A 15024-nucleotide genomic window follows, 5' to 3' on the forward strand; every position below is an offset into this window, starting at 1 on the left:
AGACACACAAAAATGGAGGGAATTTTTCGCTAAGAAAGCTGTCTTGCAAGACATGTTAAAAGAAGTTCTTAAGAGAGAAGGAAAATAATATAGGTCAGAAACTAATAGGATGTACAATAGCTTTACGTAAACTATTTTCTTTGTGTGATAAGCATGTGTCAATGTAGGTTGATCAGTTGTAACAACTGTACCACACTGGTGGGCGATGTTATTAACGGGGAAGACATGCCTGTGTGGGGCCAAGAGGGCATGTAGGAAATCCCTCTAACATCCTTTCGATTTTGTTGTGATCCTAAAATTGTTCTTTAAAAACAGTCCAGGGCTTCCCTGGTGGCGCAGTGGTTGAGAGTCCGCCTGCCGATGCAGGGGACACGGGTTCGTGCCCCGGTCCGGGAAGATCCCACATGCCGCGGAGCGACTAGGCCCGTGAGCCATGGCCGCTGAGCCTGCGCGTCCGGAGCCTGTGCTCCGCAACGGGAGAGGCCACAGCAGAGAGAGGCCCGCGTACCGCAAAAAAAAAAAAAAAAAAACAGTCCAAAAAAATGATTCAGGGCAGGGAAATGGGAGAAACAAATGAAACAAGACTGACATAAAAAAAAAATCATAATCAAAAAATCACTTTTAATTACAATAGCCTGAAATCTAACAAAACCATCCCTAAGAGCACAGTTTAAATAATATTCTGTATTACTGCACATATCGAAAGTTTGTATAGAAAGAAAATCAATTCAATAATCAGGAGTTTTCACTAAATATGCGCTATTATTCGAGTTCCTAAGAAAGATATTAGAAGTTTTCATTAAACTATACTATAGATATCTAACATTCTATTATGGAATGTATTAAACATCCAAATATTCATTCTTTTAAGTATAAAGTATAATAATCAGAGGATTAAGGATACATTCCCAACTCCCTTGTTTCTAGCAATATCAACTTCCCTAAGTTGCAGTTTTCTTAAATGAGTACAATAATACTTTTTCTAAACTATTTGAGATTTGTTTCAAGGTTAAAATGAAATAATATATGTGAAAATGGTTTCCTTTCAAACATGAAATCACAACACTCTGCAGAGAAATGGCCTCACAAAACCGTTTCTAAACCCCAACACCCTAACCCTTTTAAGCCTTTAATGTGTTCAGTCTTCTCATTAGTTCTTGGCCTCCGTGGTGTGTCTAACAACTCCTTTTAGAACGTAGAGATTTTGAAGTAAATTTATTCCCTCTGTTTTCTCCAGATTTGGTTGGTTGGTCTCATAGATAACAAATTATAATAACAATAAATAATAATAGCCAACCTATATTTAGCTCTTACTATGTGCTGGGCATTGTGCTAAGCACTTTATACTATTATCTCATTTAATCTTTGCAATAACTCCATAGAGTAAATGTTATTATTATCCTCACTTTACATACAGTTGTGGTATCTCAGACTGGTTAGGTAACTTGAAAAATGTCAGAAACTAAGAGGTGAAGACTGATTCTTAGCAGCCCCATCTAAGTTGTGCTCTTATCTACTGGGCCACAAAGAGACATATATTACTAAGTGGGATTTCTTCTTTCTTCTCCAAGAAGAAAAGTGAATTTCCATGTTATGGAATATTTAACTACAAGTACAAGTATTCCCAAGATTTCTCTCTTCCCCACTCCAGCCCCAGAACACTTGGATTTTCCTTGCTCACACAACACTGAAATTCTAATGGGGATCAAACAACTCTCATTTCCCTCAGAGGCCAACTGAAGCTTATTTATTTTCTCCTTAACCAAATATTTAAGTTTACAAAGCACTAGTAATTAACTGCAATATTTATTAAAGGAATTAATAAAACTAGATTTTTAAAAATAGATTTTAAGTCATTTACCCTCCCAGTATCACAAATAGAGCCATTTTTGACCATCATTGGATCTTCTCCACTCGTCGTTGTGTAGTGCATAGTTATACATACAGTATTTCGTACAAAAGCATAAATCACAGAAGCACCGTCTTGAAGGAAAGGAGTTTGAAAGGGGTAGGTGCAAATTAATCTGCCACATATAAGATTCCTGCAAACATAATAAATTATATCATTATGCATTAGGCATTTATTAGGAATGTATCAGATTGCTTTCTTTGACAAAAAGTAAAAATAAACAATGGTTCTCCATTTATGGCAATATATCTAAGGAAAAGGTAACACTTTAATGCTAATATTTAAAGTAAAAAGTAAAGCCATTGATACAGGCTTAATTAACAAGTCTGTAGCACAAGAAAGATGCCAAGGATAGAGATTTTGATTTCAGATTTATTCCCATACACATATGATACTTGAAACCACTGGAATGAATGACATATATAGAGAAAAACTAAAAACAGAATCTTACAGAACACAAGAGAAGTATCTTTAATATTTGCATAGCATACCTCCATGCACAAAATTTATATCTGTTTCCTTCTCTACCACAGTTCCCAAACCTATCAGTTTGAGACTGTATTTCTTCATAGCAGGCAAATGGAGCATTTTTTGAACCTGTCAAAGTTAGAAATATATTTGGATTAAGACTTCCTTTTTTTCCATCTTCCTCAATTTCCTCATATATTTGTTTCTTATGCTTTTTTCTCTATTATTATCATCTTTCAAAAATTTCCTAGTGACGTTGTAAGAAAAGAGAAGTGATTAAAGTGAAAAGTAACGCTCATGGTTATTTCTCCTTTTACTTCATTTTCAGTCCTTTCCATCGCAAAAGATATTATGAGGATAGGGGAGAGCTATAGAAGTGTAAACCTTGAGAGGGCTCTGTGAAAGAAGACGAGAGAGAAAACTATACTTGTTCTCCTAGATTCTGAGTAGGAATTTATAAAAAGCCAGGTGTATAAAAAATTCTCATTAAAGAAACCTCATATCTTCAGAAAGTCTGAAGTGAAGGGACCAAAATTGCCAAACTATAAATTTACCTATTTTCCTTCATTACTATATTAGCTTTTTTATCATCGTGTAAAAAATTACCAATATATTGGCACCTTGAAACAACACCCACGTCACAGTTTCTGTAAGTCAAGAGCCTGGCAAAGCACAAGCAGGTTTTCGGTTCAGGGTCTCACTAGGCTGAAATAAAGTTCTTGGCTGGGGTTACAGTCTCATTTGAGGCTGGAGTCTTCCAATCTCACTGGTCGTTGGAAGAATTCATTTTTTTGCACCCATTGCTCCATTGTCTTACTATATGCCAGGGGTTGCTCTTGGCCCCTCAGGTCCTAATCACATGGCTCTCTCACAACAATGGCAGCTTATTTCTGCCAAGCCAGCAAGAGAATCTTCTGACATCTTCCATCTTCTAAAGGCTCACATTATTAGGTGAGGCCCCACTCAGAATGATCTCCCTTTTGATTAATTCAAAGTTGACTAATTATGGACCTTAATTACATCTTTAAAATTCCTTCATATTTACTAATATAATATAATCATAGGAATGATATTCCATCATATATTCACTGGTTCTCCCCCAACTCAGAAAGGGGATTATCCAAGAAATGTACACCAGAAGAATATTGGGGGCCATCTTAGAATTCCACCTAGCACAGTTACTTTCTCCAAAATGAACCTTGCTAAGTCTAACTGCCCATCTATAAAATATAAAAGTAGGTAATAATATCTACCTCAGTAGATTGTTATGAAATTAATTAAGATGATGTTTATTTAGTCGCTCTTTTTTTTATTAATTAATTAATTTATTTATTTTTGGTTGCTTTGGGTCTTCGTTGCTGTGCATGGGCTTTCTCTAGTTGCGGCGAGCAAGGGTTACTCTTCACTGCGGTGCACGGGCTTCTCATTGCGGTGGCTTCTCTTGTTGCAGAGCACAGGCTCTAGGCTCACAGGCTCTAGAGCACAGGCTCAGTAATTGTGGCATATGGGCTTAGTTGCTGAACAGCATGTGGGATCTTCCCGGATCAGGGCTCGGACCTATGCCCCCTGCAATGGCAGGCGGATTTTCAACCACTGCGCCACCAGGGAAGTCCCATATTTAGTCGCTCTTAATTCCCATCTAATCCTTCTCCATTTTCTTTTGAGATTAAGAAGGTTTCTCCTATTTACCAGCTCTTTATATAATTAATTTTCCCCACTATACTCTTTAATTTTTACCTTCTCCTAATTCTATCTCTTTCCACCATTTTTAAACATTGGTCCATCAAAGGTGCTTGTATACATGCCGGGAGGACAGGTAATGGTATTTCTGAGTATTCACAACGTTTATTAGCTCAGTTGTGAATCTGAGAATACCAGGTTAGGAATGCTCTTCATCCAGGCCAATTTTTACTCCTTCAAATAGTGCTTCTAAAGGTACCAATGAGCCCTGTATTTAATTTCTCCCTTGAATACCCTCTCTCATTAGTGTTAGGGACTTTCTCTCAGCTCAGTCTGGGTTTTCCAAGGTGATATGGAAACACCAAAGGGCAACACTTTGAAAATGTGAAATCACATGTCAAATACTTCCTTAAATCCAGTATACTGACCAAGTCTACAAAGTAAGAGAATTTGCCCTTCTATAGTCCAAATAGTGTATTTAGATTCCCTCTAACCTATTATGAAATGCTATGAGGTACCACAAAATAGTAGATGGACTTTCATAGACAGATGTGCATGGTTGGTACTAGGTCAGTAAATGTGGGTGCTGGAAAACTACTGCAAGTAGTTTAGGCAAGACTCATAAATAGCACTGCAGAGTAGGGAGTTTGAGGTTTTACTCCCTTGACCACTATTAGAGACGACTAGTTTACGTTTCCAGTTAGATGGACTAGAAGGCCACCCCATCTCAACTGTAATAAAGGGAGCCATTGAAATGTTAGCTAAAGTTTTATCTTTCATAACCTGACATCCTTCTCACCTCATCTCATGACTAATAGGCATTTGCAACTTATATCCTAAAACCAAATTCTGTTTTACACCCTAGGTTTCTTTACAGGACCATTAGTCAACCAATGTTCAGGCCAAAACTTAGGAAGAATTCTTGATTTCTTTATTCCCCCCCTCACTACCTGCCTCCACCATCTAATCCAAGTATTATGGACACTGCCCCTAAATACAGCCTGAGCATGACCGCTTCTCATCTTCTGCACAGCCACCACTCTAGCCTGTGCTATCATCAGTTCTCTTCTAATATGCTACCATAGCTTCTAAACGACTCCCCACTTCCACTCTCCATAGTACATTCTCCATATCGTAAGTCAGAGTGATCTTTTTAAAAAATAAAAATACATCAGCCTCTTACTTAAATATCTCTAGTGGTTTCCCGTTACATTAAGAATAAAATCCAATTTTCTTGCCATGGTCCTTACTCAGCCTGGTTCACTACCTTTCAGCCACACTGCCCTTCTTTTCATCCTTGAACTCACCAAATTCATTCCTAACTCAGAACCATAACATTTGCTGCATTTCTCTGCCCAAAATGCTCTTTCCTAAGATCATCTTCTGGCTGACTTCTTCTTAATATTAAAGTTTCTACTCAAATTTCACTTCCACACAGAAACCGTCTCTGAACACCCTGTCTGAACAGCCTCACCTTCATCAGCAGTCTTTTTCCTATCACTCTGTTTGTTGTTGCTTTGTTTGGGGGATTTTTGTTGTTGTTATTATCATACCACTCACCAATAATGGAAATGATTATATTTATTTATTTACTTATTTACTAATTTTTTATTGCTTATGCCTGAACCCTTCACTGGAATATAACCTCCATAAGAGTAGGAATCTTTTTTTTTTGTCTTTCTCATCACTGGGTTTCCAGTCCTAGAAGAACGCCTTACCCAATTAAGGTGATAAATAAATATTTATTGAATGAAAAAAATCAACACCTTGGGGAACATATTCCATGATCTCTCTTTCTTATGGAGTTTGACATCCAAAATCAAAACCTCCAATAGGAATTATACCTATTCTATTTGAAGCAATAGAGATTTTTAAAGATTAACATTTGAAACAAACTCCTTAGTGATCTCTCCCAAATTATGTTTCCAATGTCACCTCACTAATTTCATTAGTTTCTGTTTTGTGGCCTTCTAAATATTTTTTATTGAAAGAGGCAATATCGATTCTACATTTTTCAAATAACTTGTAGATAGAATCAATTTAAAATTTCCACAAATTCATGATAAGAAGTAAGAGTTGAATTTTTTTCCTCATGGCTCCTAAAACAGTCCTAAGAGATATTTAAGACAAATAAGCATAAACTTATACAATCTGAAGCCACTTGAGCTATATAATTCTTTTCCATCTCGAATAAACTATAGATTATTACTGTAACATCAGCTGAAATAATGGAGAAATAACTATTTTCAAAGAAGTCCAGGAAATTCATCACTAATTATGAGAATAACAAGAGACAGACTAAATGAAATATTTATTATATTGGCACTCAAGGAAGAAATGTAAGTAAAGCTTATCTCTCTCTTGTTTTCATTTATGTTTACACTCCAGCTTCATTTTTCTGTCTCATTGAGGCCCATCTTTTTCCACATGGTCAAAAACATAGCTGCCCAAAACTCTGGAGCTTTATTTATGATAATTTTGAGTCCTTAGAGGGAAAACTCTTGTTGAACTGTCTAAAAGTCCCAGAAAAGAAACTCAGAACCTCCCCAACTCCTTTAGCATGACTTAGACATTCACCTCAAAACCGACCAACTGTAGCAAGGCTGAAGAGTACTGCAGTTAGACTGGGTCTGGTTAGGAACCCACTACTGTCCAACCAAGTATAAACAGGGGTATAAGACCAAACTATACTAATAACATATTTCCCACAGTAACCATGTGGATATTAAGCAGTTCCTAGAAAGTGGTACTAAGAGGAAAATCTTACCTGAAGCCTCTGCAGAAAAAGATGAATCTAGAAGCCTACTGTGAAATCTTGCCTCTTAGCATCAATAAAACAGTTTATGATACTCTGGTCTATACTAACCTCTGCCTTCTCTATATAAACTTTGGTACTCCAAAAAAACATGACTACTAGAAAGCATAAACTGTTACCATAACCTCAACTTTGGCTAACTGTGAGTTAAAAAGAGAGGAAAGATAGCACAGAAACAGGCAACTGTCCCCCAATATCCATTCCTTCTTTCTTCCATTCAGTAATAGAACTTTCTTGTTATTAGCAGGGCACATAGACACCAAGCTAAAGAAAACATTTTTCAGACTCCCTTGTAACTAGATATGGTTATGTGACTAGGTTCTGGTCAGTGGATTATGAGTAGAAATTATATGCAAAACATCCAGTTAATGGCATTAAGTGCAAGCTGGTTACACTTTCATTTCTTCTTTTCTCCATTCCATGGGCTAGTATAAACGTTTTGTGCTGAAAAACTACCTTCTGCCAGAAACACAAGGGATGACGGAGCCAAAAGAAAGACCACAGGTTCCTGAAAAATGTCACAGAGCAAAGCTGCTGAACCCTCTTTGATGAATTGCCTATCTCTGGAATACTATATGAAAGAGAAAATACAGTCTATCTCTTTTGAACCATTGTATTTTTAGGTATCTGTATAATAAGTTTATTCTCTAATAAAGAGGATTGCCATTATAGTAAACCAAATGCTTTAGGAATGGGTGTCCCATATAAAATGTATTACACCAGATGCCACGGTTCACTAGTAACAGGGAGACCAGATTGATCCAGACTGAGCTCCAAACTGAGCCACAGTGTTCAGAGGACCAGTGGGAGCACAGGTGGTCAGCTCTACCCAATATCTGCATCTTACAGACACTTTAGAAGCAATTATTACCATTCATGAGATCAAATAAATTAAGCTCAGTTGAATGACCACTTTGAATACTTGTAGTTTCCATTACATAATTCCTGACACTTCCTATTTTTCTTGGTCTCACTTTTATGAGATTCTATCATAGCACTATTTCTTTTGAGTTCTAAGACACTTCATTTTTTCCTCAGGTAAATGTACAAGCACTATATTCAGAGAGCCACCGTTCCTATCTCCCTATCTCCCTTATATCTGTCATACCAATAAATGCACTACCTATAAAATATTTTCTAGGGGCCAAAGACAGTGGGTCATCCTCTATACCAGAATTAGAAATGTGTGACAGACTTTAAGTCTAGGTGTTTGGGGCCAAATATTAATTAAATGAATTGACTCCCTGGGCGTACTAACTTTCAGAAAATAATTTATTGGTAATAATTTATTGGTAATTAACTGATCTCTCTCGGTAAAATTATCCTGGACATTTTATCAAGAACTAGACTAGGACACACATCTACTTCTCTTACATTTAAAAAATTCTCATTGAGGAAGAAATCAGCAAGATGGCAGAGTAAGAGATCTCGCCAGCCTTCGTTCCCTCCACCCCACACACAAAAACAACAGGGAGGGGCTCAAGGGTACGATTAAGAACCTATAGCAGGCTTCCCTGGTGACGCAGTGGTTGAGAGTCCGCCTGCCGATGCAAGGGACACGGGTTCGTGCCCCGGTCTGGGAAGATCCCACATGCCGCAGAGCGGCTGGGCCCGTGAGCCATGGCCGCTGAGCCTGCGCGTCCGGAGCCTGTGCTCCGCAACGGGAGAGGCCACAGCAGTGAGAGGAGCAAAAAAGGAGACTAACTGGACAGAAAGGACCACTGGGGAGATGATTTAGTGACATACTTGGAGAAAGCCAGGAACACAGAAGGGCAGGGACTATCAGCATCTGTCATGCAGTGGATGCCATCACCGTCCCCAGTGGCCTGCTCTCCAGAGGACATGGCAGAGTTTGCCAGGAGGGCCTCCACAACAGCCATGGACACCCCACAGATTTCACAGTCAAGGACCCCACAGGGCTCACCACAGGAGGACCCTAGCAGCCTGCTCCACAGAGGACACTGGCAGCTTTCTCCATGAGGCTATCAGGAGCCATCTCCACCCAAATAAGAAGTTGCTGCTGCACCCCACCCAGAAAGAGCTGCTACCGTTCTGGCCAAAGACCAGGGCTGCCCCTCCACCCCAAACGCTGCATATGCCCCAGAACCCAGAGCCAGAGCTGCTCCGTGGGCACCCAGTCACCAATCCTGTGTGCTACCCAGAGCCTTAGACCCTGGATCCACTGTTGCTCAGAAAGCACATGCTTTCCAGGCCTTGCTTCCACAGATGCTCCATGGATGCCCATGCCTGAGACAGCAGAAAAACATTCAGGAAAAGCCTACAGGTAATATCATACAGCTAATACTATACTTATCTAACTAAGTGTAATATTAAGTGTTCTCCATCTAAGAGAACATCGCTAAATCACAACAATGTTTTACTAATTTCTTACTACTTTCATTCAATATTGACCCTATACAGTGGAGTAAGGAAATAAAAAGAAGTAAATAACATACATACTGAAAAATAAAAAGTAAAACATTCTTTATTCTCAGAAGACATGATTGTGTGTGTGTGTGTATGTGTGTGCGTGTGTAGAAAATCCAAGAAAGTCAACAAAAAATACTAGTAGAGCTAGTGTGGTAGGTATTGTGGGTCATTATCAAATTCCAGTGATCTCTGCGAAATATAGCTTTTTAGACAAAGAAGTATACAGTCAGTTTGCTTCTAGCAGTAAATTTCATATCATCTTTGTCAGCATTTGTATAGGAAGAAATAACTCGGAAAGCCCTGGATGTTTGATTAGTTACCAGGCAATATACAAAATGTGTTGTAAATTTTTTTCTTATGATGATTCATTCTGAGCAAGTACTCTGAATTCTTATTATATAATATTTTGCCATTTAACAATTGTTTATCTACATCATAGTATAATTCTCTATTCTGTGATGACCAATTAGAATAAGATTTCTCTATATTTAGTAGGCATCATTATGACTTACTATATCAGATCACAGATAAGGGGTCAAGATACAAAAATCGATTGTATTTCTACATATTAGCAACAAACAACTGGAAAACCAATCTTCATAAAAACAACAGTTTTTACAATAGTACCAAAACCTAAAATGTAGTTAGGATTAATATAAAATAAAGATATTAAAAATATGTTCACTAAACTACAAAACGCTGCTTAAAGAATCATGGGTTGCAAAACACAATATTGTTAAGATATTAATAATCCAGAATTCATCTATAAATCTGACACAACCTCAGTCAAAATTCTAGGAGGCAATTTTTTTTTTTAGAAATTGTCAAACTGATGTTAAAATTTATATGGAGATGAAAAGGACTCAGAAAATCCAAAGCAGTATTGAAAAAGAATAAATGAAGTTAAGTGACTTATATTACCTAATACATAAAGGTTTACTATAAACTACAGTAATCAATAGCATAAGGATAAAAAGATCGATGTAGAATAAATCTAGAAATGGAACTATATTATATTATTAGCTGATTTTAAACAGAGATAGCAAATCAATGGAATGAAAAAATAATAATCTTTCCAAGAAATAATGATTTAAAAGAAAAGTTAGGTTCAAGGTGAAGATGGTGGAATAGGAGGAACTGGAACTCACCTCTCCTCACAAATACATCAAGAATACATCTACAAATGGAACAATTCACACAAAGCACCTGCTGAACACTAGCAGAGGACCTCAGACACCTAATAGAACAAGAAAAGATCCCCGCATAACCAGGTAGGATGAAAGAGAGAAAAGGAACAAAAAGAAAAGAGGAAACAGGATGGGACCTGCTCCCCTGGGAGGAGTTGAAGGAGAGGAGAGGTTCCCATAACTGGAGAAGCCCCCTCACTGGTAGGGCAATTAGCTGAGATAGAAGGGGAGCTGCGAGGGCTATCAGAGGAAAGCGCAGCAACCAGTCTGTGGCAGGCAAGACAGAGCGAGATTTACACAGATGGTCCACGCCACAGCCTGCAAGCCCCAGGGTGAAACGGGTGTCTGCCAGTGCCGGAACATGGGGTTTGGAGAGCAGACCCAGGGAGAGGAGGGCTGTTGGCTGCTCGGAGACAGCCTGAGGGAACAGAAGTGAGGAGCTCTGCAACTGGGAATGCTCTTGGAAGAAGCCCGGACCACCACAGAAGTGAGGAGCCACTGCTGAGTGATGCATGAAGGGCGGGGCTGCCATCACAGCCTCTCTCCCCCCACGCCAGCCCATGCCACCCCAGGCACTAGGAGGGGCTCCAACCAGAGGGAGCGTGCGTGCCCCAGTTGTTTCCACCTTATCCCCCTCCCACCTGAGTGAGCACGCACGCCACGGTCAGTCGCTGCCCCACCCCCTCCCAGCGAAACAGGCCAGCATGCCCCCAGTTGCTGCCTTCGCTCCCACTCTCCTGGGCAGTGAGCAGACGCCTGAGGTAGCCCACATGCAGAGGTGGGGCCGAAACCAAAGCTGAGCCCCAGGGACTGTGCAACTAAGAAGAACTGAAATCTCTCCTTGTAGCTGCACAAGCCACAGATTAACCACCACAATCAGCTTGGTAAACCCAGAACCTATAGAACATCTGAATGGACAATGAGTGTTCCCACAACCGAGACGGATCTAGCTTTAGCAGCTGTGCACTTTGTGGGTATGTACACGCAGGAGTTGGGCCAGGTCAAAGTCTGAGCTGCCTCCACAGTGCCCACAGCAGGTCCAAAGACCTACCTACAGGTCTTGGAGTGTCTCCTGGGGAGGCGGAGGTTGGCTGTAGCTCACCGTGTGGGCAAGGACACTGGTATCAGAGGCCCCAGAGAATTTTATTGTTGTTGTTCTTGTTTTATTTCTTTTTGTAAAAAATTTTCTGGGGTATTTTTTGTTTTGGGAGGTTTTGGTTCTTTGTTGTTGTTTTCTTAGTTTATTATTTATTGTTTGTTTTGGGGTTTTTGTTTGGTTGTTTTCTTGGGGTTTTTTTGTTTTCATTGGGGATTTTTTTTGGATTGTTTTTATTGTTTGTCTTGGTTTTTGTTTCTCTGTTTGTTTTATTTTGTTTATTTGGTTGCACAGCACATCTTTCAGGATTTTGGTTCTCCAAACAGGGATCAAACCCAAGCCCCCAGGCGGGGAGCACCAACTTATGGCTGCAGGACTGCCCAGGAATATTAATTGGCATGAGCTCTCCTGGAGATCCCCATCTTGGCACCAAGACCCAGCCCCACCCAACAGCCTGCAAGCTCCAGTGCTAGAACTACTCAGGCCAAACAACCAGCAAGACAGGAATACAGCCCCCCCATCAGCAGACAGGCTGTCTAAAGTCGTACTAACCTCCTGGACACCCCAAAACACACCCCTGGACACAGACCTGCCCACCAGAGGGACAAGACCCAGCTCCACCCACCAGAGAACAGGCACCAGCCCCTCCCATCAGGAAGCCTACACAAGCCCCTGGACCAACCTCCACCACCAGGGGGCAGACACCAGAAGCAAGAGGAACTACGTTCCTGCAGCCTGCAGAAAGGAGACTTCGAACACAGTAAGTTAGATAAAATGAGATGACAGAGAAATACGTTGCAGATGAAGAAGTAAGGTAAAAGCCTCTCCTAAATGAAGAGGAAATAGGCAATCTAGCAGAAAAATAATTCAGAATAATGATAGTAAAGATGATCCAAAATCTCGGAAAAAGAATGGAGGCACGGGTCGAGAAGATACAAGAAATGCTTAACAAGGACCTAGAAGAACTAAAGAACAAACAAACAGTGGTGAACAATACAATAACTGAAATGAAAAATACACTAGAAGGAATCAATAACGAAATTACTGAGGGAGAAGTACAGATAAGTGAGCTGGAAGACAGAATGGTGGAAATCACTACCGCAGAACAGAATAAAGAAAAACAATGAAACAAAATAAGGACAGGGCTTCCCTGGTGGCGCAGTGGTAGAGAATCTGCCTGCTAATGCAGGGGACATGGGTTCGAGCCCTGGTCTGGGAGGATCCCACATGCCGCACAGCAACTGGGCCCGTGAGCCACAACTACTGAGCCTGCGCATCTGGAGCCTGTGCTCCACAACAAGAGAGGCCGCGATAGTGAGAGGCCCGTGCACCGTGATGAAGAGTGGCCCCCGCTTGCCACAACTAGAGAAAGCCCTTGCACAGAAACGAAGACCCAAGACAGCAAAAATAAATAAATTAATTAATAAATTCCTACCCCCCAACATCTTCTAAAAAAAAAAAAAGAAAAAGAAATAAGGAGAGTCTCAGAGACCTCTGGGACAACATTAATTGCACGAACATTCGAATTATAGGGGTCCCAGAAGAAGAGGAGAAAGAGAAAGGGACTGAGAAAATATTTGAAGAGATTACAGTTGAAAACTTCCCTAACATGGGAAAGGAAATAGTCACCCAAGTCCAGGAATTGCAGAGTCCCACACAGGATAAACCCAAGGAGAAACACGTCAAGACACATATTAATCAAACTAACAAAAATTAAATACAAAGAGAAAAATATTAAAAGCAGCAAGGGAAAAGCAACAGATAGCACACAAGGGAATCCCCATAAGGTTATCAGCTGATAACCTGCAGGCCAAAAGGGAGTGGCATGATATCTTTAAAGTGATGAAAGGGAAAAACCTTACAACCAAGAATACTCTATGTAGCAAGGCTCTCATTAGATTTGATGGAGAAATCAAAAGCTTTACAGACAAGCAAAAGCTAAAAGAATTCAGCACCATCAAACCAGCTTTACAACAAATGCTAAAGGAACTTCTCTAAGTGGGAACACAAGAGAAGAGAACAAAAGAGGAAGGGAAGAAAAAAGACCTACAAAAACAAACACAAAACAATTAAGAAAATGGCAATAAAAACATACATATTGATAATTACCTTAAATGTAAATGAATTAAATGCTACAACCAAAAGACACAGACTGGCTGAATAAATACAAAAACAAGACCCATATATACGCTGTCTACCAGAGAGCCATTTCAGACCTAGGGACACACACAGACTGAAAGTGAGGGGCAAATGGAAATAAAAAGAAAGCTGGAGTAGTAGTACTCATATCAGACAAAATAGACTTTAAAATAAAGACTGTTACAAGAGACAAGGAAGGACACTACATAATGATCAAGGTATCAACTGAAGAGTATGTAACAGTTGTAAATACAGATGCACCTTACATGCACCTTAATATATAAGGCAAATGTTAAGCCATAAAAGGGAAATTCGACAGTAACACAATAATTATGGGGGACTTTAACATCGCACTTACACCAAAGGACAGATCATCCAGACAGGATATTAATAAGGAAACACAAGCCTTAAATGAAACATTAGATCAGAGAGATTAACTGCTATTTACAGGACATTCCATCTGAAAGCAGCAGTATACACTTTCTTCTCAAGTGCACACGGAACATTCTCCAGAATAGATCAGATCTCGAGTCACAAATCAAGCCTTGGTAAATTTAAGAATATTGAAATCATATCAAGTATGCTTCCTGACCACAATGCTATGAGATTAGAGATTAAATACAGGAAAAGAAACTATAAAAACCACAAACACATGGAGGCTAAACAATGTTACTAAGCAATCGATGGACCACTGAAGAAATCAAAGAGGAAATCTAAAAATACCTAGAGACAACAAAAACACGACCATCCAAAACCTATGGAATGCAGCAAAAGCACTTCTTTTTTTTTTTCTATCTTCCTATATTTTTTTTATTAGTTTCTGCTTTATAACAAAGTGAATCAATCATACATATACATCTGTTCCCACATCCCTTCCCTCATGCATCTCCCTCCCTCCCACCCTCCCCATTCCACCCCTCCAGGCAGTCACAAAGCACCGAGCTGATCTCCCTGTGCTCTGCGGCTGCTTCCCACTATCTATCTACCTTACGTTTGATAGTGTATATATGTCCATGACTCTCTTTCAAAAACCACTTCTAAGAAGGAAGTTTACAGCAATACAATCTCACCTCAAGAAACAAGAAAAATCTTAAATAAACAACCTAAACTTACACCTAAAGCAACTAGAGAAAGAAGAACAAACAAAACCCAAAGTTAGTAGAAGGAAAGAAATCATAAAGATCAGAGCAGAAATAAATGAAATAGAGACCAAAAAAAACAATAGCAAAGACCAATGAAACTGAAAGCTGGTTCTTTGAAAAGATAAGCAAAATTGATAAGCCTTTAGCCAGACTCATAA

The 15024-nt window shown here is 39.5% G+C and overlaps 1 protein-coding gene across 1 annotated transcript in view; it reads right to left on the reverse strand.

Annotated features, from left to right (window-relative positions):
• The window catches only part of ADAM32 (ADAM metallopeptidase domain 32), a gene marked incomplete at both ends in the record, with an annotated part of 184245 nt that overhangs the window by 41974 nt on the left and 127247 nt on the right, over positions 1–15024 (reverse strand). Inside the window, 2 exons of the mRNA XM_079726555.1 lie at positions 1862–2042; positions 2401–2506. Coding sequence (XP_079582681.1) covers positions 1862–2042; positions 2401–2506 — 287 coding nt within the window. The remainder of the gene's footprint in view (positions 1–1861; positions 2043–2400; positions 2507–15024) is intronic.

The sequence above is a fragment of the Hyperoodon ampullatus genome (genome assembly GCF_949752795.1).
Source record: "Hyperoodon ampullatus genome assembly, chromosome: 20".
Lineage (NCBI taxonomy): Eukaryota > Metazoa > Chordata > Mammalia > Artiodactyla > Ziphiidae > Hyperoodon > Hyperoodon ampullatus.